This window comes from Euphorbia lathyris, chromosome 9 (genome assembly GCF_963576675.1).
Source record: "Euphorbia lathyris chromosome 9, ddEupLath1.1, whole genome shotgun sequence".
Lineage (NCBI taxonomy): Eukaryota > Viridiplantae > Streptophyta > Magnoliopsida > Malpighiales > Euphorbiaceae > Euphorbia > Euphorbia lathyris.
In genome coordinates this window covers 16,850,701-16,877,963 of record NC_088918.1, presented here as the reverse complement: position 1 = coordinate 16,877,963, position 27,263 = coordinate 16,850,701, and the positions used below count along the sequence as shown (strand labels likewise).

Here is a 27,263-nt window from a genome sequence, read left to right as displayed (position 1 = left end):
GTCCTATTTTGATGACTTATTTAATGGAGATCGCAGCCAAGATGTGGGAGATATAAGTATCCATCACGATATGATAAATCATGAATGCCTGCGGAGAATTCAAAAAGGTGAAGTCAAAATGACATTAAGTAAGATGAAGTTGAAGAAAGCAGTAGGACCTGATGGCATCCCTATTGAGATTTGGAGATGTTTGGGAGAAAGAGGAATCGAATGGTTGACAACGTTCTTCAACAAAATTTGGAGAAACAATAAGATGCCATCAGAATGGAGGAAAAGTATCTTAATCCCTTTGTATAAGAACAAAGGCGATGTCCAAGATTGTGCCAACTATCGGGGAATCAAATTAATGAGTCACACTATGAAACTTTGGGAGCGAGTGATCGAACAAAGGCTAAGGAGGACGGTCAAGATCTCGGAAAACCAGTTTGGCTTTATGCCTGGAAGATCAACTATGGAAGCCATCCATCTAATGAGACAATTAATGGAGCACTATCGAAATAAGAAGAAAGACTTGCATATGGTTTTTATTGACTTGGAGAAAGCATATGATAAGGTACCAAGGAAGTACTTTGGTGGGCCTTGATAAGGAAAGGCATTTCGCGGAAATATATTGACATCATGAAGGACATGTATGAGGGAGCATGCACGAGTGTACGTACTAGTGTTGGGAAGACTCAAGAGTTCCCTATTACGATTGGAGTGCATCAAGGCTCCGCACTAAGCCCATTTCTTTTTGCCATCGTTATGGATGAACTAACAAGTTCACTTCAAGATGGTATACCATGGTGCATGCTGTTTGCAGATGATATTGTGTTGGTTGATGAGACGAAAGAAGGAGTGGAGAGAAAGTTGGAACTATGGAGACAAACTCTAGAATCTAGAGGCTTTAAGTTGAGCCGAAGCAAGACGGAATATTTGGAGTGTAAGTTTAGCGGCCATAGGAGTAGGGAGGCAGGGACAATCACCCTAGATGGGAGAGTTGTTCAGGCCTCGGATTGCTTCCACTATTTAGGATCTATTATCCAAACGGATGGAAAAGTAGATGGAGATGTTGCTCATAGGATTAAAGCTGGTTGGTCGAAGTGGAAGAGTGCTACGGGTTTCCTTTGTGACCCCAGCATGCCTAATAGATTGAAGGGGAAATTCTACCGGACGGCAATTAGACCAGCATTGTTATATGGTACGGAGTGTTGGGCAGTGAAACACTGCCACATCCATAAGATGTCGGTGGCGGAGATGCGTATGTTGAGATGGATGTGTGGTCATACGAGAAAGGATCGGGTGAGTAACGAAATAATTAGGACAAAAGTAGGAGTCACATCTATGAGAATAAAATATGAGAAAACCGACTAAGGTGGTTTGGCCATGTGAGACGTAGAGCGCTTGATGCGTCGGTTAGGAGAACCGAAGAGTGGCAAAGGGATGTAGTGGTGAGGGGTAGGGGAAGACCTAAGCAAACTTGGAGGAGGGTGATCGAGAGTGATATGAGTTTACTGGGAATTGAGGAAAATATGGTAGTGGATAGGACGGAGTGGAGGGAGCGAATTTGTGTTGCTGACTCGACTTGATTTCACGGTTTTATATAATGGTTCATGTAAGCCGACCCCGAATCATTTCGGGACTAAGGCTTTGTTGTTGTTGTTTGTTGTTCCTTATATATGCGAGAGTTTAGATTGTGAAAGACATCTCTTAGTATTCGGCTTTATGCTTGGGCTATGGAGTTTTTTCCACTGATAGTTAGTTTAGGCAGTAGATCTCTCTATTGATTCTATTATTCTGTTCCTTGTGTTTTTCTAGTTCCAATTCATTAAGCTCAGTTCATTTTCTATTTTCAATGTCTTTGTATCGCGTTATCCATCAGAGTATCCATGAACGAATCCTTGCTTTTCATGGAAGAATACTGCTTATTGTAATGTCTGAAATGAAAGTGTGATTGCTGAGAATACTTGCTTTTCATGGAAGAATACTGCTTATTGTAATGAAGCAGCAACCGCATAAATGAGACTCAGGATCGAAGGAGAAACATACTTACCTGGACGGGGTCAATGGGTGATCAATGAGGCTCATTGCCTAGGGTTGTGACCTCCATTGCACTCAGTAGGGGTGCTTCCCTAAAGTCTCCCCAAGAGGGAGAGCTTACGTCATAATTTGTGCCAGTAGGGGCCTGCGTTCGCGCGGCCCCCTTCCAATTCTAGTTTCAGTTTTTTGTTCATCTAATCGAATCAAAAGGTGAGTTTCTGTTATATTCTCAGTATACAAACAATGTCTAGGTTATTTGTTGAGCAAACAATGGGTAGGTTATTGATTATTGATTTTTATGCTTCTATTGGAAGATGATGTTCATCAATCATACTATTTCTCGTAATCAATTTAGGGATTCGTTTCTTTCTATGGGAGACTAAGTTGAGGCAAAGATTATCTACTGGACTATGTTTTTCAGCTTCTTCTTTCGTGCTGTAGACAGCCCTTGGGCATCCATTGCAAGGTAAAATTGAACTGGTTTTAGGTTTTCATGAAATTTTGAACTCCTTTTGTTCATTATGAATAACTGGAAGTTTTTGTTTGGGTATATGAATAACTGGAAGTAGTTATATGTTCATTTGATCGACTTCGTACCCATGCAAAAAAGATGAGTTTCTGTTGTTTTCTCAGTATCCAAACAAGAATTTAACATGCAATTCCTGTTAATCTAGCTATATCATTTCATTAGTTCAGCAAAAGCGATTGTTTAGATATTTATTGAGCAAGCAGTGGTTATTGCTTATTTTGCTTCTCTTGGAAGATCATTATTTCTCGTTATTAGGATTCAATTCTGTCTGTTGGGGCAAAGATTATCTACTGGATTCGTTGTTTATGTTTTTCATCCATTCCAAGATAAAAATTGCGGAGGTGCCTTTTAGGTTTTCATCAAATTTGAACTGGTTTTGAAATCCCTTCGTGCATTAGTATCTATTGAAAGAAGTTTTTGCTTGGGTATATGAATAAATCAAAGGAGTTATAGTTTCATTTTGTCGATGCTTTTGAAACTGTGCCACCTCAAAGTTCAAATCACAGAATCAGATGCTTCATCCAAAAGTCTCAACATATTATCCTCTGTTGGCTTTGCATCATGCCAGTGTTGATTGCAGACCTTCTTGTTAACCATGAATATTTCTTTGATGAATGTAAGCAACCAGCTTGCTATTTTGTTGTGAAGATACGCTGGATGATGATATTAACTTACTAAGTATTATAGGGAAAGCAAAAATGGTTGTTTTAGGACAATTGTAAGAAATAATTTGGTTGTGATTGATGGAAATACTTTGCCTTGGGTCTGGTACTCCGCGGATAAAATTGTTGACAAGGCGTTAAAGTGGGTGAGGAAATGTGTCATTTACTTTACAAACATCCCACATTGGAAAAAAAAAGCTCTTTGAGGACCAAGAAGTGAAATTATAAAGAGAGAAGCCTAACAATGGTAGAAGCATACCTTTCTCAGCCTTTTGGCTAAGATCAAGTGTAGTATCTGTTCTTATGAGTTTAATATCTGATATGTGGACCAATGGTCCACACGATATTAAATTAATTTTTTTAGGGGGAAGTCCTATATTAATGGCTTGCCATTAGGGTCTTCAAGAGTCGCCATTGTGTTGCACTATAGCATTGGCCTGGCTCACACCTCCAATTCCAGTTCTACCTTTAGAGCTTTTGATTTATAATTTGTTGACTTTTATATTATTTAATAGATTCATTTCAGATTGTTTTAGGGGTAACTAATTAAATAGTACAGATTGATTAAGTATTTATTTTATTAATGATAATCAAATAATAAATAAATAATTAGATAATATAAACAAACTATTTCAGTTTTGTTTTCTTTACCTTTTTTTCTAAGGTTAATTCAGTGATTCGGGCTTACAGTTTTATATTCGTGCATATATGCAGCTGGTGGAACTTAAGAATGATGGAACTTGCAATCATATGGTAAATTGTGATACTTGAATGAATTTCATTTTCATGAAATGATGCACACTTGATAAGTAATGGGAAGACAGTAGCTTGGGTTATGGAGGAATCAACAAGTGTGTTCTTTCATTTACTATAAACTTTGCTGTGCTTCATGGTCTCAATTTTCCTATAATTTCCAGAATTTTAGATCCATAGAATATTGATTATCTGGAGTCTGAGAAAGAATGTGATAATGGAATGAAAGGGTAAATTGGGAACCGAAGGACATGGTTTATCGGTAAATTGTAAAATGTATATATAATTTTTTTTGGATACAGTCTAAGCTTATTGGTCAGCATTTCTCTCTCAGAATAGGCATCAGAGAAAGCTAAGCTTTCCTTTGTTGTAAAATGTATATTTAGATCGGTCGGGTATTGTATAGGCGGAATTGCTCTGTTCCTATTATGCTAGTATATATATTACAGGTGGTTTAGAGCTTTGTTCCACAATCAGAAAACGCTGTAGATTCAAGACACAGGTGATATTTACTACTTATAGGCTGCATCTAGTCATGATGCGAAATAATCACATATGGGGTTTTGGCTGTAATGCTTTTGCTCCCATAATGTGCAAAATTTGAGCTATAGCCAAACTTTACTCTTGGAGCACAGGCTGAGTTTACAGATAGTTGATAGCTTGGGTCATAATATAATTTTCTAATTTGCTCCTGTTCTATAGTCTATTTCCTGTAACTAGATTGCAGTTTTACCAAGTTGTAATGTTAGAACTACCATCAATTGATATAGCTCAGTTTACTTCTCCCGCTCTCCCTAAACGATTTCTATAGCTGATTTTTTAGAGAGTTAATTATTGGGTTGTCATTTGATAATTGTGTCACGTGATTATGTGACATAAAGGCAACAAAAAGGATAATTGTGTCAGGCGAAAGATGGGCTTCTCTTATTTCCTCAGTATCCAAACAAGTAATATAAACTCCATAGCCCAAGCATAAAGCCGAACACTAAGAGATGTCTTTCACAATCTAAACTCTCACATATATAAGGAACAACAAACAACAAACAACAACAAAGCCTTAGTCCCGAAATGATTCGGGGTCGGCTAACATGAACCATCTTATAAAACCGTGAAATCAAGTCGTGTCAGCGACACAAATTCGCTCCCTCCACTTCGTCCTATTCACTACCATATTTTCCTCAATTCCCAGTAAACTCATATCACTCTCGATCACCCTCCTCCAAGTTTGCTTAGGTCTTCCCCTACCCTCACCACTACATCAAGCGCTCTACGTCTCACATGGCCAAACCACCTTAGTCGGTTTTCTCTCATTTTATTCTCAATAGATGTGACCCCTACTTTTGTCCTAATTATTTCATTACGCACCCGGTCCTTTCTCGTATGACCACACATCCATCTCAACATACGCATCTCCGCCACCGACATCTTATGGATGTGGCAGTGTTTCACTGCCCAACACTCCGTACCATATAACAATGTTGGTCTAATTGCCGTCCGGTAGAATTTTCCCTTCAATCTATTAGGCATGCCGGGATCACAAAGGAAACCCGTAGCACTCTTCCACTTCGACCAACCAGCTTTAATCCTATGAGCAACATCTCCATCTACTTCTCCATCCGTTTGGATAATAGATCCTAAATACCGGAAGCAATCCGAGGCCTGAACAACTCTCCCATCTAGGGTGATTGTCCCTGCCTCCCTACTCCTATGGCCGCTAAACTTACACTCCAAATATTCTGTCTTACTTCGACTCAACTTAAAGCCTTTAGATTCTAGAGTTTGTCTCCATAGTTCCAACTTTCTCTCCACTCCTTCTTTCGTCTCATCAACCAACACAATATCATCTGCAAACAGCATGCACCATGGTATACCATCTTGAAGTGAACTTGTTAGTTCATCCATAACGATGGAAAAAAGAAATGGGCTTAGTGCGGAACCTTGATGCACTCCAATCGTAATAGGAAACTCTTTAGTATGTACACTTGTGCATACTCCCTCATACATGTCCACACGATATTAAATTAATTTTTTTAGAAGGAAGTCCTATATCAATGGCTTGCCATTGGGGTCTTCAAGAGTTGCCATTGTGTTGCACTATAGCATTAACCTGGCTCACCCCTCCAATTCCAGTTCTATATTTACAGTTTTTGATTTATAATTTGTTAACTTTTATTTGAAATAGCAAAGTATTGGTTAATGTTGGAGCTGATAGATTGATATAGACTGTTTTTAGAGGTAAATAGTTAAGCAGTACAGATTAATTAAGGATTTATTTTATTAAGATAATCAACTAATAAATAAATAATATAGAAAAATTATTCAGTTTCGCTTTCTTTACCTTTTTTTCTAAAGTTAATTTAGTGATTCTGGCTTACAGTTTTATTTTCGTGCATATAGATATGGCAGATACTTAGATTTTTCGGTTTTTAATTTGTTAACTTTTATTTGAAATAGCTAAGTACTGGTAAATTTCATACTGGGGTGGTGAACTTTCATTTTTGTGGAGTGATACGCAATTCAAAGGTAGTTTGCTCAATCAAGAAAGTCTTATCCTTCAATAAATTATTATTCTGGACATCTACTATCTGAATCTTGACGCTTTGTTGAGCTGTTGTGTCTCATATTTCTTGAACTAAGTTTGTTCATATGATGCTTATATTTGGCTTTGATACTTCGTGTCATCCATTCCCTTATTGGATGCTAAGTTCTCTCAATTTTCAGGGGAATTTAAGTACCGGGAGTGCGGTTTCCATCAATCATTGGTATGGCCAGAGAGGTTCTGAATATAGATTAACTGAAAATACACATATGAAGATCTAGATGCCTCGTCTTATCCCTCCAACTGATTTTTTAATTTTAATTTTCAGTAGACGGTCGTAACTGATAACAGTTTGCAAAATCTGTTGTTAGTTTATTAGGCTATTGCTTTTTGCATTTCTGGGAAGTTGATATTGGATAATCACTGAACTCTCTTTATCAATTAGGATTTTGATACTTAGCCTTAGGCACTAGGTTAAGGCTTGATTGTTTAGTGCACATGCTTTGTCATTTATGTTTCAGCTTTCTCTTTCGTTACTAAAGGCAGTCCTGAGGCATTCCAATAGGTGAAATTGCGGAGATGCCTGGGTGTATGAATAACTACAAGAAGTTCTAGTTTCATTAGATTGATGCTTGTGAAACCAAGGCACTTCCAATCATTGTTATCTGATGTTTGTTCATTTGTCAATTATTTTAACAGAATCACAATATTAGACTCTCTTTCAACATGTTACCGGAGAACAATTTACATTAGTTTTTCTTTCTATATCTTTTTCTTTTTGGAGTGATAGATGTACAGTTGTGTATTTGTGCATATATGTAGGTGCTGGAGCTTAAGAATGATGGTGAATTTCATTTGCATGAAAGGATACACACTTGATAAGTAGTTTGCTCCTCAATCAAGTGTGTTCTTTCATTTAGTTAGATCATATTACAATTCAGTGTCTATAAATTTTGATGTGCTTCATGGTCTCAATTTCCCTATAATTCCAGAATTTTAGATCCATGGAATATTAATTATCTCGGAGTCTGATAAAGAATGTGATAATGGAATAAGAGGGTAAATTCAGAATCGAAGGACATATGGTTTATCGGCTTAGCTGGAGTCTGTTGAGAGAGAAGGACAGAATGCTATAGGTTATATATATGTGAGAGTTTATATTGTGAAAGACATCTCTTGGGAATTCAGTTAGTATTCGGCTTTATGCTTGGGCTATGGAGTTTTTTCCACTGATAGTTAGTTTAGGCAGTAGATCTCTCTATTGATTCTATTATTCTGTTCCTTGTGTTTTCTAGTTCCAATTCATTAAGCTCAGTTCATTTTCTATTTTCAATGTCTTTGTATAGCATTATCCATCAGGGTATCCACGAATGAATCTTGCTTTTCATGGAAAGAATACTGCTTATTGTAATGTCTGAAATGAAAGTGTGATTGCTGAGAATACTTGCTTTTCATGGAAGAATACTGCTTATTGTAAAAGTTATGAGAGAAAATCCCACATCAGAAAGCACGAGCAGGATAATGAAGCAACAACAGTATAAATGAGAGTCAAGAACCAATGTGTAACATACTTACCTGGACGGGGTCAATGGGTGATCAATGAGGCTCATGGCCTAGGGTTGTGACCTACATTGCACTCTGGAGGGGTGCTTCCTTAAAGTCTCCCCAAGAGGGAGAGCTTACGTCATAATTTGTGCCAGTGGGGGCCTGTGTTCGCGCGGCCCCCTTCCAATTCTAGTTTCAGTTTTATGTTCATCGAATCCACTTCATAAACATGTAAAAGGTGAAGTTTCTGTTATATTCTCAGTATCCAAACAATGTGTAGGTTATTGATTATTATGCTTATTTTGTTGAGCAAACATATATATGACATTTCATTAATCATTATTTCTCTTTATCAATTAGGGATTTCGATTCTTTCTGCTGGAGGCTATGTTGAGGCAGAGATTATCTACTGGTTTCGTTGTCTCTGTCTTTCAGCTTCTTCTTTCATGCTGTAGATAGCCGGGCATCCGTTGCAAGGTAAAAACTTGAACTTTTGAACTCCTTTGTTCATTATTATGCGTTGAAAATAAGTTTTTGTTTGGGTATATGAATAACTGGAGATTAGATGCTTGTTAATTTGTTTTATTGTTTCAACATAATCAAAATATTAAATTGGACATCCAAAGTCTCAACATATTATGCTATCTGTACTGGTGGTTACACGTTTTTAATATTTTATGGGTCGTTGATTGGTGAAGCTGAAGAATGATACGCAGTTCAAGGGTAGTTTGCTCAATCAATGAAGTTAAATTATATTGTGATTCAAGGAGTAATATCTTTTGTCATTCATGGTCCCATATTGCCTGTGATGCTAGAATTTTACATACATGGAGTATTAATTATCTTGGAGTCCTGAAACAGATGTTCTCCATAAAGCAATGCCTTAAGGCTTGGGTTTAGTTATTTCAGAGGCACATAGATGCATCCCGTGTAAACTCGACCAAGCATTAGATATGGTGCATCACTTAGGGATTGGTTGTTGGCAGACGAGAGTCGTTATCTTTTGTTTGCTCTGATATACTGAGAATGTTGATTATTACTCCATATGGAGGAATAACTGCAAATGCCATTGCTGAGAAGCTGATAAACTTTGCCTTTGGTCTGGTATTCAGCGGATAAAATTGTTGATTGATGGAAATACTTTGCCTTTGGGTCTGGTATTCAGCGGATAAAATTGTTGACAAGGCGTTAAAGTGAGTGAGGACCAAGAAGTGAAATATAAAGACAGAAGCCTAAAAATGGTAGAAGCATACCTTTCTCGGCCTTTTGGCTAAGATCAAGTGTAGTATCTGTTCTTATCAGTTTAATATCTGATATGTGGTCCAATGGTCCACACGATATTAAATTAATTTTTTTTAGGGGGAAGACCTATATTAATGGCTTGCCATTAGGGTCTTCAAGAGTTGCTTTGCACTATAGCATTGGCCTGGCTCACCTCTCCAATTCCAGTTCTATCTTTTGACTGATTTATAATTTTTTTTTACTTTGATTTGAATTTGAATAGTATTGGTTGACATTGGAGCTAATAGATCGATGTTTCTATATTTATCCTTTTTGTTTGCACTGTTTCTCTGGAAGGCATTTCTAGGTGAAATTGCAGATGTGCCTTTTAGGGTGTTTAACAAAAAAACTTAAAGTTGTTTAAACTCCCTTGATTGATTTTTAGGCGTTAAAAGGAATTTTTTGTTTGGATATATGAATAACTAAAAGAAGTTAATAACCGAGGCACTTCAAATCATGGTTATCCGATGATTGTTTATTTGTCAATTATTTTAACAGAATCACAATATTAGAGTCTCTTTCAAAATTTTACTGGAGAACAAATTACTTTAGTTTTTCTTTTTTTACCTTTTTTTTTTCTAAAGTTCATTCAGTGATTAAGGCTTAAGAATGATGGGACTTGCAATCATATGGTGAATTTCATTTGCATGAAAGGATACACACTTGATAAGTAATTTACTCCTCAATCAAGTGTGTTCTTTCATTTAGTTAGATCATATTACAATTCAGTGTCTATAAATTTTACTGTGCTTCATGGTCTCAATTTTCCTATAATTTCCAGAATCAATTTTCCTATAATTTCCAGAATCTTAGATCCATGGAATATTTATTATCTTGGAGTCTGATAAAGAATGTGATGATGGAATAAGAGGGTAAGTTGAGAATTGAAGGACATGGTTTATCGGCTTAACTAGAGTTTGTTGAGAGAGAAGGAGAGAATACTATATAGGTTATATATATATATATATATGTGAGAGTTTAGATTGTGAAAGACATTTTGGGAATTCAGTTAGTATTCAGCTTTATGCTTGGGTAAAAAGGACGGCCTGGTGCATTACGCGTCCCCGCTAAGCGAGGGTCCAGGGAGGGGTCCCACCACAAGGGTGTACTGGGGGCAAGTCTTCCCTTACCAATTATTTTGGCAAGAGGCCGCTCCTAAGACTCGAACCCGTGACCTTCGGTCACACGACAACAACGTTTTACCGTTGCGCCAAGGCTCGCTCTCTAGCTTTATGCTTGGGTAATGGAGTTTTTTCCACTGATAGTTAGTTTAGGAAGTTGATCTCTCTATTGATTCTATTATTCTGTTCCTTGTGTTTTTCAATTCTGTCCGGTTGATTTGTGATTTTCTGGTTACAGCCTGAGGTGATATAGATCGATGGGTCCGGTATTGTACAGGTGGATTTGCTCTGTTCCTATTATGCTAGTATATATTCCTGGTGGTTTAGAGCTTTCTTCCACAATCAGAAAACGTTGTAGATTCAAGACACAGGTGATATTTAGTAGGCTGCGTAGAGTCGCGATGCGAAATAATCAGAGATGGGGGTTTGGCTGGAAGTTCAATCAACTCAACAACATTGCATATATAGGGTAAATGCTCTTAATTTTGGAACTTTACTCTTGGAGCACAGCCTGAGTTTACAGATAGCTGATCTATAGATTCACATGATCTATAGATTCAATGTGATTATGTGACGTAAAGGCAACAAAAATGATAATCGTGTCCGATAATTTGTCTTTTTTCGTTGTTGTGTTATAATTGAAAGGCATAGTTAATTATTGTGCAACTAATAGCTGAGATCATATACTTGAGTTGAGACACAGAATCCTGTTGTGTATGCTTGTGTTATGTCTGACAATAATTTTTTTTTTTTTTTTATTATTATTTGTGATAATCAGAGTTTCTAATAATAATAATAGTAAGGTGAACTACACCAATGGCCCTCAATTTTAGTATTATTAACATGATGGGCCCTAAACTTCAAAACTGAAAATCCAAATAGTTGTTGAGTAGTGTAAATAGCGGCTTGATCGCATGAAATGCCACTAGATCACTCTTTGATGGATCAATTATGTTAATAATTTCAAAGTTAGAGACCATCATTTTAGTAAAGGAGTGTGATCTATCGGTATCATAGTTGTGAAAGGCGACCGAGGCGATCGCCTGAGGCGAGAGGCGGCCCAGGCGATCAAGCCACCGCCTTCTGTAATGGGAGGCGGGCGAAATTCGAAAGGCGACCACCTTTCCTCCGCAGGCGAGAGGCGATTCTAGGCGAGAGGCTGTCGCCTTTGGATCTCAGGTGAAATTTAGGTTAAAAATTGAAGTAACTGTAATCAGATGGTTCGTGCAACTGCCATAGAAAGGGTTCTCTGTGTCTCGGTTCGTAGACTTCATCTCCTCCAGGCTTAATTCATCCACTTCGACAACTTCACTTCATCTCCTCCAACAGCACCGTCGATCTAAAAGGTACATACTTCGACAACTTTACTTGTCTCTCTTCTCTGTTCTGTTCTAATTTCTATTGTTTACTTCATCTTCTTAGTTTCTTTTCTTCCTCTCTTACTTTTCTTGGTTCTAAGTGTTATGCTGCCCAAATTTTCATGATTTGTTCTAAATGTTAAGCTGCTCAAATTTTTATGAAATTTTTGTTAAGTTTTTACAGTTTTATTATGGGTAAATTTCATCAGTGGTGTATAACCTTTACCCCACTTCACACTTTGATGTACAACCTTCAATTTGTCTCACTAATATGTACACCTTATAGGTGACCTCCCACTTTGGTGTACAGCCGGTAAAAATGACCGGTCAACGACTGGTCAACGCGCCACCTCATCATTTTCATTCAAGTCATTATTAAAGTGAGCCCACAAATTATAAAAAAAAATCAATTTTTATCTCTCTCTTTTACCCTTATCTCTTTGTCTCTTCATCTTCTTCCCTCTATTTCTTTTTCTCTTTTCAAATTTCTTTCTCTCTCTTTAAATTTCTCTCTCTAACTCACCTCTATTCTATATTGATATCTTCCAACAAAATCATAAGCCAATACAGAAAATGTTGGAGACTCCATTATATTCCCTCCCTCGTTGATGTTATTATGGTTTTTGAGGGATTTGTACCACTTATTGTTATGAATGGCTTATCGGCAGTCGGCAGGAACAACAATCTTTTTACTGTTTAATTAATTAAACTCATAATTAGCATAAGTAAAAGAAAATTAATTAATTGTGATATAAAACCAGTACAAACCTGTATGTTCCTGGCTTAACCCAGATGAAGACCAAATCAGAATTATTAGGTGGAACAGAATCGATTAGAATTACATTAGACAAGTCAACTGCACCACTAATATGACTATTAATATCATCATAATAAAACAACATATCTTCATTATTGTAGCTGCTGCACCCATTTCTTGATTTAACAATAACTTAGGTCGTGTTTGCTAAAAAGCGTTTTGGGATAAAAAGAGCGGTTTTGACTAACTTTAGCGGTTTGACCACTGAAACCGTTGATTGGAGTTTTGGTGGAGAGAGGTTTGGGATGAAAACGCTAATTTAGATAAAGCTCATTGTAGGAGCTTTTTTAATTTGCGTTTTGCAATATTAAAATTAATGGATTTCTTTAACTCTAATAGATAGACTCATCCTCCAATATTAAAAAAAAAAATGCTCCTATTCGTCTTTTTCCACAAACCGCTATTATCAATCAGCTAATTTTTACCAAAAAGGTCTACACAAACAGCTAGTCAAATCAGCTAACAGGTAATGTAATCAGCTATCAGCTAACGGCTAATTCCCAAACAGGGTCTTAGTAATTTGAAGTGTGTTTTTTCTGATAATTTATAAAGCTTAATTAATTAAGTCTTCCATGTATTTATATTGTGATTATAGATATAATATTAATTCTTCATAAAAAAAAGGTCAATGAAATTGGTGGTCCAAAACATTGTCAGCTAAACAAGTATTAATATTAATGGAGATCATGGCAAGGACATCAAAAGCCTCATGCCCGTCAAAACAGCTTCTGAATTTTATTTATTTTTTCTTTTTTTCTTTTTACTTTTGGATGAGTTGAATTCTGAAAACGGTTTGGAACCATTAGAAAAGTGATATCAATACAGAATGTTAGAGAGATAGGGCTAAGTTTGAGATTGAAAGAAATTTAGAGAGAGAGAGAGAGGGGTTAGAGAGGGAAGGAAATTTGAAGAGAGAGAAACAAATGGAGAGAAGAAGATGAAGAGATAGATGGATAAGGGTAAAAGAGAGAAAGTACAAAAATTGATTATTTTTTTATAATTTGTGGGTCCCACTTTATTAATGGCTTGAAAATGATGAGGTGGTGCGTTGACCAGATATCGACCGGTCATTATTAGAACTGCCCCTTCCACCCGTGGTGGAAACGGCACGGCCGTTCGTTCCACCGTAAGGTGGAACGACCGGCGCTCTCGTTCCACCGTACGGTGGAACGAAAGGCGCAATCGTTCCACCGTACGGTGGAACGAAAGGCGCAATCGTTCCACCGTACGGTGGAACGAGCGGCGCATCCATTCCACCGTACGGTGGAACGGTGCGCGCTGCCCATTTAGGCCAAAAAAAAAATTAGAAATTCAAAAAACAAAATTTAAATTTAAATTTATATCGTAGGACTACCTCGTGTTCGAAATCATGGTCTTCGGGAATGTTCGGGTCCATTTTTGTCCAATTCGGGTTTTTAGGCTTGGGAGAGAAAGAGAGGAAAAAAAAAGTTTTGGTTTTTGATAAAAAAAATTATGACAATGGCATAAATGTCAAAAGAGTGCGGTGGGTGGAAAAAATATTGCGGTATATAGCAATACCCCAAGCAAATGAAGCTCATCATGTCCCTCATATTGGCCCTGTTTGGTAAAGAGCGTTTTGGGATAAAAATAGCGATTTTGACCAACTTTAGAGGTTTGACCACTGAAACCGCTAATTGGAGTGTTTGGTGGAGAGAGGTTTGGGAGAGAGTTTTGGGATGAAAACGATAATTTAGAAAAAGCTCTTAAAATGAGTTTTTTCAATTAACGTTTTGAAATATTAAAATTAATGGACTTCTTTAACCCTAATAGAACCATCTATGACGAATTTAAAAATTTACATGGAGGATAAACACAGGAATAAAACGGTGCTTTCAGTTTTTATTTTCAAATTAGAAATTGTTTTTTTTTATTATTATTATAAATATTTTTAAAAGTATTAAAAAGAATAATTATCCCCTTTTTAGAGGGATGTTGAGATATTTGGTTGAAGTTGTTGTATAATATGCTCTCAAATATAAACCCAACCCAGCAACGTTGAACCACTTTTAATTCAAGAAATCAAAAAATAAAACACATACAAAAGGAAATTTCAAGCAAATGAAGCTCATCATGTCCCTCATATTAATATAGCCTTACATCAAAATAATTTAATTTTAACTTTGATTTTAATTTTTTATATAAATATATTAGTTGGATGAGTTAGGTTGGATTTGAAATTAGTTTTCCCAGTCCAGTCCGGTGTAAATATCGTACCGATTGAGCTGAGTTTGAACAATGTAATTACATATCAAATCCGGTTAGAACAGACGTGCTGGTACTGGTTGGATTAATTAGTTTTAGAGCTTACGTCGTGTGAGAATATACAACTATTTTTTTTTTCTTAAAAAGAATATGCAACTAGTTTTAGAGCTTGCGAAAAAGAGATTTTTGTTACTAGGCTCCTCTCTCTATCCCCCGGACAGCGAACCGAAGGGACCCCGGCTCATACATCTAGCATGCGGCTTATAGTCCTTCTGGTCATAACAGGAAGAAAAGTTATGAGAGCATATCCCACATCGGAAAGCACGAGCAGGATAATGAACCAGCAAACGGATAAATGAGACTGAAGATCGATGGAGAAACATACTTACCTGGACGGGTTCAATGGGTGATCAATGAGGCTCATGGCCTAGGGTTGTGACCTCCATTGCACTCTGGAGGGGTGCTTCCCTAAAGTCTCCCCAAGAGGGAGAGCTTACGTCATAATTTGTGGCAGTGGGGGCCTGCGTTCGCGCGGCCCCCTTCCAATTCTAGTTTCACTTTCTTGTTCATCTAATCAATGTAAAAGGTGAGTTTCTGTTATATTCTGAGTTTCCAAACAATGGGTGGGTTATTGATTATTATGCTTATATTGGAAGATGATATTTCTCGTTATCAATTAGGGATTAGATTCTCTGTTGGAGGCAATGATTATCTACTCGTTTCTCAGCTTCTTCTTTCGTGCTATAGACATTGCAAGGTAAAATTGAACTGGTTTTAGGTTTTCATCAAATTTTGAACTCCCTAAATTCATTATTATGCGTTGAGAAGAAGTTTTTGTTTATAGTTTCATTTTGTCCATGCTTTTGAAAGTGAGCCACTTCAAAGTTCAAATCATGGAGATTAGATGCTTGTTAATTTGTTTTATTGTTTCAACATAATCAAAATATTAAATTGGGCATCCAAATGAGGTTAAACTGTGCAATCTTTGTCAATTATCATATCTTCTGAGGCACTTTAATGAGCTTAATGTGTTTAGTTCCTCCCTCTCTGGAACAGATGTTATTTAGTCAAATCAGAAACAGATGTGCTCCATAAGGCAATGCCTTCAAAGCTTGGGTTAGTTATCTCAGAGGCACATAGATGCTTCCCGTGTAAACTCGACCAAGCATTAGATATGGATATGGTTCATCACTTAGGGATTGGTTGTTGGCTGACAAGAGTCATTATCTTTTGCTTGCTCAGTTTAACTTTGCCTTAGATGTGGTATTTAGCTGATAAAATTGTTGTTTGATGGAAATACTTTGCCTTGGGTCTGGTATTCAGCGGATAAAATTGTTGAAAGTGAGTGAGGAAGTGTGTCATTTACTTTACAAACATCCCACATTGGAAAGAAAGCTCTTTGAGGACCAAGAAGTGAAGTATAAAGAGAGAAGCCTTACAATGGTTGAGAAGAAGTTTTTGTTTATAGTTTCATTTTGTCCATGCTTTTGAAAGTGAGCCACTTCAAAGTTCAAATCATGGAGATTAGATGCTTGTTAATTTGTTTTATTGTTTCAACATAATCAAAATATTAAATTGGGCATCCAAATGAGGTTAAACTGTGCAATCTTTGTCAATTATCATATCTTCTGAGGCACTTTAATGAGCTTAATGTGTTTAGTTCCTCCCTCTCTGGAACAGATGTTATTTAGTCAAATCAGAAACAGATGTGCTCCATAAGGCAATGCCTTCAAAGCTTGGGTTAGTTATCTCAGAGGCACATAGATGCTTCCCGTGTAAACTCGACCAAGCATTAGATATGGATATGGTTCATCACTTAGGGATTGGTTGTTGGCTGACAAGAGTCATTATCTTTTGCTTGCTCAGTTTAACTTTGCCTTAGATGTGGTATTTAGCTGATAAAATTGTTGTTTGATGGAAATACTTTGCCTTGGGTCTGGTATTCAGCGGATAAAATTGTTGAAAGTGAGTGAGGAAGTGTGTCATTTACTTTACAAACATCCCACATTGGAAAGAAAGCTCTTTGAGGACCAAGAAGTGAAGTATAAAGAGAGAAGCCTTACAATGGTTGAGAAGAAGTTTTTGTTTATAGTTTCATTTTGTCCATGCTTTTGAAAGTGAGCCACTTCAAAGTTCAAATCATGGAGATTAGATGCTTGTTAATTTGTTTTATTGTTTCAACATAATCAAAATATTAAATTGGGCATCCAAATGAGGTTAAACTGTGCAATCTTTGTCAATTATCATATCTTCTGAGGCACTTTAATGAGCTTAATGTGTTTAGTTCCTCCCTCTCTGGAACAGATGTTATTTAGTCAAATCAGAAACAGATGTGCTCCATAAGGCAATGCCTTCAAAGCTTGGGTTAGTTATCTCAGAGGCACATAGATGCTTCCCGTGTAAACTCGACCAAGCATTAGATATGGATATGGTTCATCACTTAGGGATTGGTTGTTGGCTGACAAGAGTCATTATCTTTTGCTTGCTCAGTTTAACTTTGCCTTAGATGTGGTATTTAGCTGATAAAATTGTTGTTTGATGGAAATACTTTGCCTTGGGTCTGGTATTCAGCGGATAAAATTGTTGAAAGTGAGTGAGGAAGTGTGTCATTTACTTTACAAACATCCCACATTGGAAAGAAAGCTCTTTGAGGACCAAGAAGTGAAGTATAAAGAGAGAAGCCTTACAATGGTTGAGAAGAAGTTTTTGTTTATAGTTTCATTTTGTCCATGCTTTTGAAAGTGAGCCACTTCAAAGTTCAAATCATGGAGATTAGATGCTTGTTAATTTGTTTTATTGTTTCAACATAATCAAAATATTAAATTGGGCATCCAAATGAGGTTAAACTGTGCAATCTTTGTCAATTATCATATCTTCTGAGGCACTTTAATGAGCTTAATGTGTTTAGTTCCTCCCTCTCTGGAACAGATGTTATTTAGTCAAATCAGAAACAGATGTGCTCCATAAGGCAATGCCTTCAAAGCTTGGGTTAGTTATCTCAGAGGCACATAGATGCTTCCCGTGTAAACTCGACCAAGCATTAGATATGGATATGGTTCATCACTTAGGGATTGGTTGTTGGCTGACAAGAGTCATTATCTTTTGCTTGCTCAGTTTAACTTTGCCTTAGATGTGGTATTTAGCTGATAAAATTGTTGTTTGATGGAAATACTTTGCCTTGGGTCTGGTATTCAGCGGATAAAATTGTTGAAAGTGAGTGAGGAAGTGTGTCATTTACTTTACAAACATCCCACATTGGAAAGAAAGCTCTTTGAGGACCAAGAAGTGAAGTATAAAGAGAGAAGCCTTACAATGGTAGAAGCATACCTTTCTCGGCCTTTTGGCTAAGATCAAGTGTAGTATCTGTTCTTATCAGTTTAATATCTGATATGTAGACCATTGGTCCACACGATATTAAATTAATTTTTTTAGGGGGAAGACCTATTTTAATGGCTTGCCATTAGGGTCTTCAAGAGTCGCCATTGTGTTGCACTATGGCATTGGCCTGGCTCACCCCTCCAATTCCAGTTATAGTATTGGCCCTTCGAGTTCAATCTTTTAATTTTTAATTTGTTGACTTCTATTTAAAATAGCAGCATAGCACTGGTTGATTATTGGAGCTAATAGACTGATGTCAGACTCTGGGATAAATTTGTTCACGCAGTTGAGTTAGACAACAGGGGTAAATTTGCTAATAGATTGTGATTCAAAGTATTAGGTCCTGGTGAGGTTATTTTTGGTAATAGATTGTGTAACGTCAACCAATCATTAGATCACTTAGGGATTGGTTGTTGGCTGACCAGAGTCATTATCCTTAGTTTGCTTTTGCAATATAGAGAAAGAAGTTCAAAGCAAATTTCAAACTAGAACTTTCGTGACTTGGTTTTTGTTTTTATAATTATGAACGGAAACGCTTGATGCAATGCGGTTGTCTATTACCTGTAATTTGATTGCAGTAATACCCAGTGGTACTTTGTCCGGGTGAAGTATTTGAGAGATGCTAATTTACTTCTCCCTAAACGTGTTCTATAACCTTTAGTTTTCTCTGTATATAAGGGCAATGTTGAGATTATTACTAAATATGTATGAAGAAATGCAAATGGGATTCCTGAGAAGCGTATAAACATGGTGACATTGTGTATTACTGGGATTGCAGGAATGCAAGTGTCAATTTGTGGATGCAATATGGTTGTCTTTTCCTTATGAGTTAATTTTAGTGTATGTCCTGTCTTTTCCACATGATAACATAGTTTCATTAGATTGATGCTTGTGAAACCAAGGCACTTCCAATCATGGTTATCTGATGCTTGTTCATTTGTCAATTATTTTAACAGATTCAATATATTGAAGTCTCTTTCAAAATGTTAATTCAGTGATTCAGGCTTGTTGGAGTGGAGCTTAAGAATGATGGAACTTGCAATCATATGGTGAATTTCATTTGCATGAAAGGATACACACTTGGTAAGTAATTTCCTCAATCAAGAGTGTTCTTTGATTTGATGTGCTTCATATTACAATTCAGTGTCTAAATTTTGATGTGCTTCATGGTCTCAATTTCCCTATAACACCAGAATCTTAGATCCATGGAATATTAATTATCTCGGAGTCTGATAAAGAATGTGATAATGGAATAAGAGGGTAAATTGGGAATCGAAGGACATATGGTTTATCGGCTTAGCTGGAGTTTGTTGAGAGAGAAGGAAAGAATACTATAGGTTATGTACATATGTGATGTGAGAGTTTAGATTGTTAAAGACATGTTTTGGGGATTCAGTTAGTATTCGGCTTTATGCTTGGGCAATGGAGTTTTTTCCACTGATAGTTAGTTTAGGCAGTTGATCTCTCTTTTGATTCTATTATTCTGTTGCTTGTGTTTTTCTAGTTCCAATTCATTAAGCTCAGTTCATTTTCTATTTTCAATGTCTTTGTATCGCGTTATCCATCAGAGTATCCATGAATGAATCCTTGCTTTTCATGGAAGAATACTGCTTATTGTAATGTCTGAAATGAAAGTGTGATTGCTGAGAATACTTGCTTTTCATGGAAGAATAGTGCTTATTGTAAAAGCCTTGAGAGCAATGCTTTAGGAAAACAAAAAATTTCTGGATGGGTATTAAGCAATGCTTTAGGAAAACGAAAAACGATAGCTTTAGGAAAAGGAAGGATCGTGATTGAAGGGAAGAAAGAAGGAGAAGCAGAGCAAAATCCCCATTGAAGCTAAGAAGAGCAAAATCACCATTGAAGCTAAGAAGGAGAAGGAGATGAGAGCAGAATCAAAATCGCAATTGAAGGGAAAAAAAAGAAGAGCATAATCGTGACTGAACGGAAGAAGATGAAAGAGAGCATATTCAAAATCGTAATTAAAGGAGAAGAATCTGGTGAATCACGATTACGGGGAAGAAGATGGAAGGATGGGTGTAATTCCACGTGACAATCCCAAATATAAATTTCTGACATGGCATACAATTTTTAACAGTGTTAAAGTTTTCCATCCAACAGGCCTAAAATTGCACCTTTATAAAAACCATAGACCTAAAATTTTGCTATTTCATACTTAAGGGGTAAATCTGATCCTCCCTAAAAACGTTAGGGGCAAATTTGCACCTTATCCCTAAGAATAATAAATGGTTAGTATTAGAAATTTCAAACGCATTAAGTAATCAACATATATATTTAAAGAGTTGAAAACTAATGGATTTTTATTCAAAGTTTACAAAATCAGTTCATTTCAAAAGCAAAATAGATGCTTTCAATCACTGTTTTTACAAATTAAGAATAAAAACCCTTAGCTCAAAGCTTTGGAGATCAAATAGAGAAGAATTGGTTTGTATTGAACTTTGGTGAATATAAGATTTCACTCTTTAGATTTTCACTCACTTTTTGGATTTTCACTCAGATTTGAAACAATCACATGAATTTCTTTTTGATTTCTGTCTAAAAAAAATACAACTCTAAAAAATGGCTTTCTAAACTTTGGTTCCAAAATCTCTCTCCAAATTGGCCTCCTCCTTTTTGGTGTTCAAAACCCCTCTATTTATAGATATACAAGTCATGGTTGGATTTGAGGAAATTGTCTTTTACTATGAATTTTTCTGCATTGTTGATCTTTGTGCATTTGTCTCTAGTGATGGTCTCCTATTTTCAAGATGTAGGGGATTGGTTGCTTATTCACGCTGAATTTGTCTCTTTAGTCTTTGAGGTGTGAATTTTCTCTTAGATTGAAGACCAATGATGCTGTCCATTTTTGGCTTTGTCCACAAATTTGAAATTTGGGTTTTGTTTGAGTTGAAGCTTCATTTGGAACCTTGATGCTGTCCATTTTTGGCTTTGTCCACAAATTTGAAATTTGGGTTTTGTTTGAGTTGAAGCTTCATTTGGAACCTTGAGAGGTTTATTTTTATGTTTCCTGCAAAACAAAAATTGTAATTTGATTAGTTTTACTAAAATGTAAATTTTATTTCTTAATAAAAACATTCTATTTTATTTTTATTTTATTATTTTTTATAATTTTTTGTGAATATTAATTCATTCATAACTAATTAATTCTAAGAATAAATTATGTTCTAAACATGACTTTATGTAAAAAAAATCATCTTCAATAGCAATCTCTTAACAATAAATCATACCTAGAACTATATTTATTCCTTGAATATTAATTATAAAATGAATGAGCTAAATTCATGACATTAACTTAACTATTAAACAAAAATTGATTTTTAACTAATAATCATAATTTGAAATATAACAATTTCAAAATTATATTTAGAAAATAATACATTATATCTCATATATAGTTTATAAAAAGATGGAAAATTCATTTATTTCAATGAATTATACCTTGAGTGCGATTTGATAATTATATTGAGATATAACAAATTGGCACACAAAAACTCCATTTTTGATAAATCATATGTGAGAATGAAGTGTTTTATTTCCGATATAATATATGAATTTGTTGAAATTTCAAATATTGTCAGTTAAAACATAAAAAAATCCTGGACAAAAATGGGTATCTACACAATGTCTTTTCGTTATAACTTAATTTTAGTCCTTTCCTTATAACTTAATTTTAGTGTATGTCTTGTGGTTTTGTCTTTTCCTTATAACTTAACTTTAGTTATTTGATAAAAGTCAGTTGTCCGGTTGAACTTGAAATGATTGAGACATACTAATTTAATTCTCTTGCTCTCGTAAACGTAGCTGATTTCCTAGTGAGTTTATTAATTATTGTTGTGCACGTTTACTATCTGAATCTTGATGATTTCTTGACCTGTGGTTTCTCACATTCTTGAACTAAGTTTGTTATTTTGACTTACTTTCTTGCTGATGCTCATATTGGGCTTTGATTGTTGGGATCAATCATCCATTCCCTTGTTCGAGAAGTTCTCTGAATATTCAGGGAATTCATGTTTTAGCTTCCTCTTTCCTTATTAAAGGCAGCCTTTTTAGGTTGTTTTACATCAAACTTGAAGTTGTTTAAACTCTGTTTGATGATTTTTGGGCGTTAAAATGATTTTTTTGTTTGGGTATATGAATAAAAAGGGCGGCCCGGTGCACTACGCGTCCCCGCTAAGCGAGGGTCCAGGAGGGGTCCCACCATAAGGGTGTACTGGGGCAAGTCTTTGCCAATTTTTTTGGCAAGAGGCCGCTCCTAAGACTCGAATCCGTGACCTCTCGGTCACACGACAACAACGTTATTTTGTTTGGGTATATGAATAAGTAAAAGAAATTATAGTTTCATTAGATTGATGCTTGTTAATTAAATGATGATATAGATGATGAGCCGAGGATGGAGCTTTTGTTGGTAAATAATGTCGTTTGTTCTAGCTTTATTTATGTGTCGCAGCTTGCTCCTTTGCGTTAAGTGTAGCCAAGGTTTCTCTCGTATCATATACCCAGCTTGCAATTCTATTTTAGGTTTAATACTAGCGTGTGAAAACGGATAGACAATCAGCCATATAAGCAATAAGCACAATCTATCTGGTTCTCACTGACTGTTCAAGTTTATTCTTGGCATAGTCCTTTTTGTTATTTTCCTAGTATCCAAACATGTAGCTTTACATATATTTCCTGCTTTGTATGCTGTATTTTTCATCCTTTTTGCAAAATCTATTGTTTATTTATTTATTATGGTAGGCTATTGCTTCTTTTGCATTTCTGGGAAGATGATATTCGATAATCACTGAAGTCTCTTTATCAATTAGGATTTTGATTTTAGCCTTAGGCACTATGTTAAGGCTTGATTGTTTATTACACATGCTTTGTCATTTATGGTTTAGCCTCCTCTTTTGTTATTAAAGGCAGCCCCCAGGCATTCGTAGGTGAAATTGCGGATATGCCTTTTATTTTCTGTATCTTACATTGTGCTATCTATTTTGACGAAGTAATTTTTGTTTCATTTGCCCTTCAAACTACGCAATCTTTGTCATATCTTCTGACGAATGAATGTCTATGTCTTCGCGGCTTAGATTAGTTATTTGGTCACATTTGTGCACCCTCTGTTGATCATTTAGGGATTGATTGTTGGCTGACCAGTGTCATTATCTGTGTTCCCTCTATGTAGGAAGAAATGCAAAATGTGATTGCTGAGAACTTGAATAAACTAAATCGCAACATGTGTTACTGGGAACACGGAAGATGAATGGAACATCTAGCCATATGCAGATCTGGTTGATCGAAAGATGATCCATGCAATGTGGTCGTCTATTCCCTTGTTTAGGCTATGGATCTTGTTTTGATGCATCTAAACCAGCAGCCCTGAACCCGTAAGCAAATGGGACTAGAAGATTTCTTTTCTCCCGTGCCAAACAGAAACAGCTTGCTGGATCATATAAGCTGAGACACACAATGCTGCTGTAATTTCTTACACTATGTATGGCATTATTGATTTGTGACAATCAGAGTTTCTAATAATATTAATACCAGGAAATCGACATGTTTGCGTACACGTATGAATTCCTTTGGATGATGTACTTCCCGGTGAAGGCTGCCTGGGTTTATGTGGGAAGCAAGCATAAGGAATAGACGGTGGCGGAGCCAGAAACCACTGGCTGAGGGTGCAAAAAAATGGTCCAGTTCCCCCGATGAAGATGAAGATGCAGGCGACGGCATCAACGGAACCAGCTAACAATTCTTCACCAATGAATGATTTGCCTTGGATAAGGAAGACTTCATCCTGAGTTGCCCCAAACTTCAACGACCTTATAGATTTATTAGGCATATCTTCATCTTCCATTGACATTTCTGGAAGCAGCTCACTCAAAAAATTTCCATAAACCAAACCTTCATATATGGAGGACTTGATCCCATTGATAACGGGTGGGACCAAATAATTCAATTGGAGTTGCGGAACCATATCACATAGTTCCAACAACAACAAATGCTGCAAACCGTTACAACCCTGCACAATTCTCAGAATTCTTAAAAAAATCATTATTGGTAGGAATTTTATTAAAAGATATTATTCCCACCAGAAAATACAGTTATTACTTAATCACTTTCTCCTTATTACTCTTGTTTACAGAAATCTGAATTAACTGGGTAGCATAGTTGTGAAATCGAGAATAGAAATCCTCATTTTGTGAATAGTGACTCATGAGTCGAATCGTCAAATTCATAATATTATAAAAAATAAAATATTATCATATTGAATTTAAAATATTGAGGGCGAGTCTTGGCGCAACAGTAAACGTTGTTGTCGGAAGGCTTTCCCCCACTACACCCTTGTGGTGGGACCCCTCCTCATAACAGAGTAAATATGTTTTTATTTGTTAATGAATTATAATACTCTAATTTCTTATTATTTAAATTTCTTATTGGTTCCTTTTCCTCGTCCTTCTTTAATTAGAGTAATAGTTTTCCTAAAAAACAATATAGGAATTGTAATAATTTAGATTTGTCTTATAGATCCGGCTCGGAATAGAGCTGAATCGACTTAAATCGTACAATTCGAATCATGAATCACAAGATTCTGTGATAATTTAGATTCGCCTTATAGATCCAGTTCAAAATAGAACTGAATCGAATCGTACAAATCGAATCTTGAATCGTAAGATTCTAATACCATTGTTGGTAGATATTATCTAATTAAACTAAATTATCATATTATAAATCAAACTAAAGTTTTGCAAATGAAATAATGAAAACAGGATCAAATGATAAAATTACTTATTGATTTTTTTTTTTTTCAATAAGTAAATTTATCAATTACTTATTGATTTGATTAAGGTATTAAACTAAGTTGTAATGATTTTTAATTTGTTCTCTTGACATTAATTAGAATACTAAACAATGTGATAGGAAAAACCTAATTTATTCGACAATCATCCTATTATCTCGGCCTCCCTCCCGTTCTATTATCCCGGCCTCCCTGGTGATAGAAGATGACTAATTCTTTATATACTTGATTAAGAATAAATTCTTCAATTTAATTCCTAACTTGTAAAGATCAATAAATAGATTAATTGACAATACTCATATATAAGAAACTTGGTAAAAGTAATTATGTTAAGTAATGAAAACAACATAAACTGTTTGGTGATTGATTATGGGACAAAACGTCCATGAACTGTCCCTTTTACGTGTCATTACTAGGTGAACCCGGTGGTGTTAGAGAAAATTCCATGTTTTGGTATGACATCACGTTTCTTGTCAATGATTTGTGCTCTCGGCGCATCTTCTTCACTTCGTGCTCAATCCTACCAAGTTGTCCCACCAAATTTTGGTGGTTTCTATCCATGATATCCAACCTTTGAAGCACTTGCTTCCAACCCTCTATCTCTGTAGTGGGAGCATCCATAACCGCAGCCTCATCATCGTCATCCTCATCTTTCTCTTCACTCATATCTTGATTGGTGACATCCGCCTTCCTTTTACCTTTACCTATTATCTCCGTAATTGGAGCATCCATATTCGCAGCCTCATCGTCTTCCTCCTCATTTTTCTCTTCACTCACATGTTGATTGGTGACATCCGCCTTCCTTTTACCTTTACCTATTATCTCCGTAATTGGAGCATCCATATTCATAGCCTCATCATCTTCCTCCTCGTCTTCCTCTTCACTCACATCTTGATTGGTGACAGTCGCCTTCCCTTTATCTTTACCCGCCAAAAATTTGGCAGTGCGCGCCTCATAAGAAACAAATTTAAGCCCCCCATTCGTTGTAGATACCAAATGGGCGTTTTTCAAAAGCCCTTCATTCAAATACTGAATCTGCTCCCCCTCATTCGGCTCAAAACCACGCAACTGTCCAAGACAACCCAATATAATCCCGGTGATCATATGCCCCATGCCGACTGTTTTCTGTTTTGATTTTGAAGCAGCGAACAAGCCCTCGAAAATAGAAGAGATCGAGCAAGGCGTCTTGTTCTCCTGCAATAAAGACAACACGAACACATCCTTCAATTGTACCTTGCTGCTTTCCACTCTGCCAAATAAGGCATGAGACAGAAACTTGTGGAAAAGCATAAGGCAATTGTCTTTGATCAATCGGTTAGACGAGTTTTTCGGGTAAAAACGACCGGAACCCGTAATTGCATTCCAAAATGGAGTTGCTTGATATTTAGGTGGCATCATTGTGACTCCTTCCAATGGAAACTTGAACCAGGTATGCATATCCTTAAAACCACAAACATATTCATCACCAGCATGACGAAACTTAAATTGGTTCTTTTTCTGCACATCAACATACTCTAAAGTAACTAGAAATTCGATCATCCATTCCTTCCTAACCGGTAATTTCATATCAATAAAAGTATCCCACTTCATTAATTTAACATATTTCAAAAAATCATCAGAGAGATTATGACTTTCTAACATTTGATAATCAATATGCAACATTCCTACGAAACTTTTATTGTTAAATTCCTTAAACTTTTCACCTTCTCCAATAGTAAACAAAGGAAAAGGGCAACCAAAATCTTTAGCAAGTTCCATACCTGGGTTTTCATCTTTCACAGATGAAGATGGAATGCCCTTGCCCTTCCTTGTGTCTACAACCCTTTTCACCATTGATAAGAGGAAAAGAGATGAAATAGTGAAAATAAAAGTTACGATTTGAGAGTTCTAGGAATTGTAGAAGAAAGGGATGGGTGAAATCAAGGATTTTGGAGAGCCCTAATTGAATTTGTTAGGGTTTGGAAGGTTAGGGTTTCTGATTTGGGGAAGAAATTTGGGATTTTGGTGTTAGGGATTTGAAATAAGAGGGGGAATGGTGTTAGCGATTTGAAAATAATGGAAAAAGTAAGGTGAAAATTAGTTGGTCGCCATCGCGACAGAGAGTTCGAATATTTTTTTTTTTTTTTTTTAGCTCTCGAAGTGATTCTAATAGGTGTGTATCAGTTCAAAACCGAACTGAAAAAACATAAACACCGAAATTATCAAAATGATACATACTAATACCGAATCGAATAATATA

The 27,263-nt window shown here is 36.1% G+C and overlaps 1 protein-coding gene, 1 long non-coding RNA gene, 6 other non-coding genes and 5 pseudogenes across 16 annotated transcripts; 12 read left to right on the top strand and 1 right to left on the bottom strand.

Moving 5' to 3' along the window:
- The first annotated feature begins 1,707 nt into the window (after positions 1 to 1,707).
- On the top strand, positions 1,708 to 24,444 carry LOC136206058 (uncharacterized). 7 transcript variants are annotated; one of them, XR_010676199.1, is made up of 9 exons: positions 1,708 to 2,229; positions 2,375 to 2,485; positions 3,925 to 3,963; positions 7,849 to 8,285; positions 8,408 to 8,524; positions 10,688 to 11,795; positions 19,182 to 19,308; positions 23,411 to 23,702; positions 23,773 to 24,444. It is a non-coding gene; the product is annotated as an uncharacterized lncRNA (long non-coding RNA). The 7 variants fall into 7 exon arrangements; XR_010676197.1 differs by lacking the exon at positions 7,849 to 8,285 and adding an exon at positions 6,685 to 6,725 and having other exon boundaries at positions 3,925 to 5,828; XR_010676196.1 differs by lacking the exon at positions 7,849 to 8,285 and adding an exon at positions 15,528 to 15,604 and having other exon boundaries at positions 3,925 to 6,725.
- LOC136207873 (U1 spliceosomal RNA) lies at positions 2,025 to 2,185 on the top strand. The gene has a single exon (XR_010676959.1). It is a non-coding gene; the product is annotated as a U1 spliceosomal RNA (small nuclear RNA).
- On the top strand, positions 3,466 to 3,661 carry LOC136207537 (U2 spliceosomal RNA). The gene has a single exon (XR_010676682.1). It is a non-coding gene; the product is annotated as a U2 spliceosomal RNA (small nuclear RNA).
- LOC136207544 (U2 spliceosomal RNA) lies at positions 5,955 to 6,084 on the top strand (annotated as a pseudogene).
- Positions 8,070 to 8,230, top strand: LOC136207876 (U1 spliceosomal RNA). The gene has a single exon (XR_010676961.1). It is a non-coding gene; the product is annotated as a U1 spliceosomal RNA (small nuclear RNA).
- Positions 9,297 to 9,487, top strand: LOC136207539 (U2 spliceosomal RNA). The gene has a single exon (XR_010676684.1). It is a non-coding gene; the product is annotated as a U2 spliceosomal RNA (small nuclear RNA).
- LOC136207868 (U1 spliceosomal RNA) lies at positions 15,229 to 15,389 on the top strand. Its single transcript, XR_010676954.1, has one exon. It is a non-coding gene; the product is annotated as a U1 spliceosomal RNA (small nuclear RNA).
- Positions 15,895 to 15,978, top strand: LOC136207857 (small nucleolar RNA snoR127; annotated as a pseudogene).
- Positions 16,519 to 16,602, top strand: LOC136207856 (small nucleolar RNA snoR127; annotated as a pseudogene).
- On the top strand, positions 17,143 to 17,226 carry LOC136207855 (small nucleolar RNA snoR127; annotated as a pseudogene).
- LOC136207854 (small nucleolar RNA snoR127) lies at positions 17,767 to 17,850 on the top strand (annotated as a pseudogene).
- LOC136207522 (U2 spliceosomal RNA) lies at positions 18,171 to 18,366 on the top strand. Its single transcript, XR_010676668.1, has one exon. It is a non-coding gene; the product is annotated as a U2 spliceosomal RNA (small nuclear RNA).
- Positions 24,445 to 25,329: 885 nt separating the features above from the next.
- Positions 25,330 to 27,060, bottom strand: LOC136206321 (uncharacterized). 3 transcript variants are annotated; one of them, XM_065997338.1, is made up of 2 exons: positions 26,785 to 27,060; positions 25,330 to 26,521 (listed from the first exon to the last, which is right to left on the bottom strand). In XM_065997338.1, the coding sequence occupies exons 1-2, from the start codon at positions 26,794 to 26,796 to the stop codon at positions 25,424 to 25,426; spliced, it is 1,110 nt and encodes a 369-aa protein (XP_065853410.1). In that variant the 5' UTR covers positions 26,797 to 27,060; the 3' UTR covers positions 25,330 to 25,423. The 3 variants fall into 3 exon arrangements, with proteins under 3 accessions (XP_065853410.1, XP_065853411.1, XP_065853412.1); XM_065997339.1 differs by having other exon boundaries at positions 25,330 to 26,464; XM_065997340.1 differs by having other exon boundaries at positions 25,330 to 26,218.
- Positions 27,061 to 27,263: the final 203 nt, after the last annotated feature.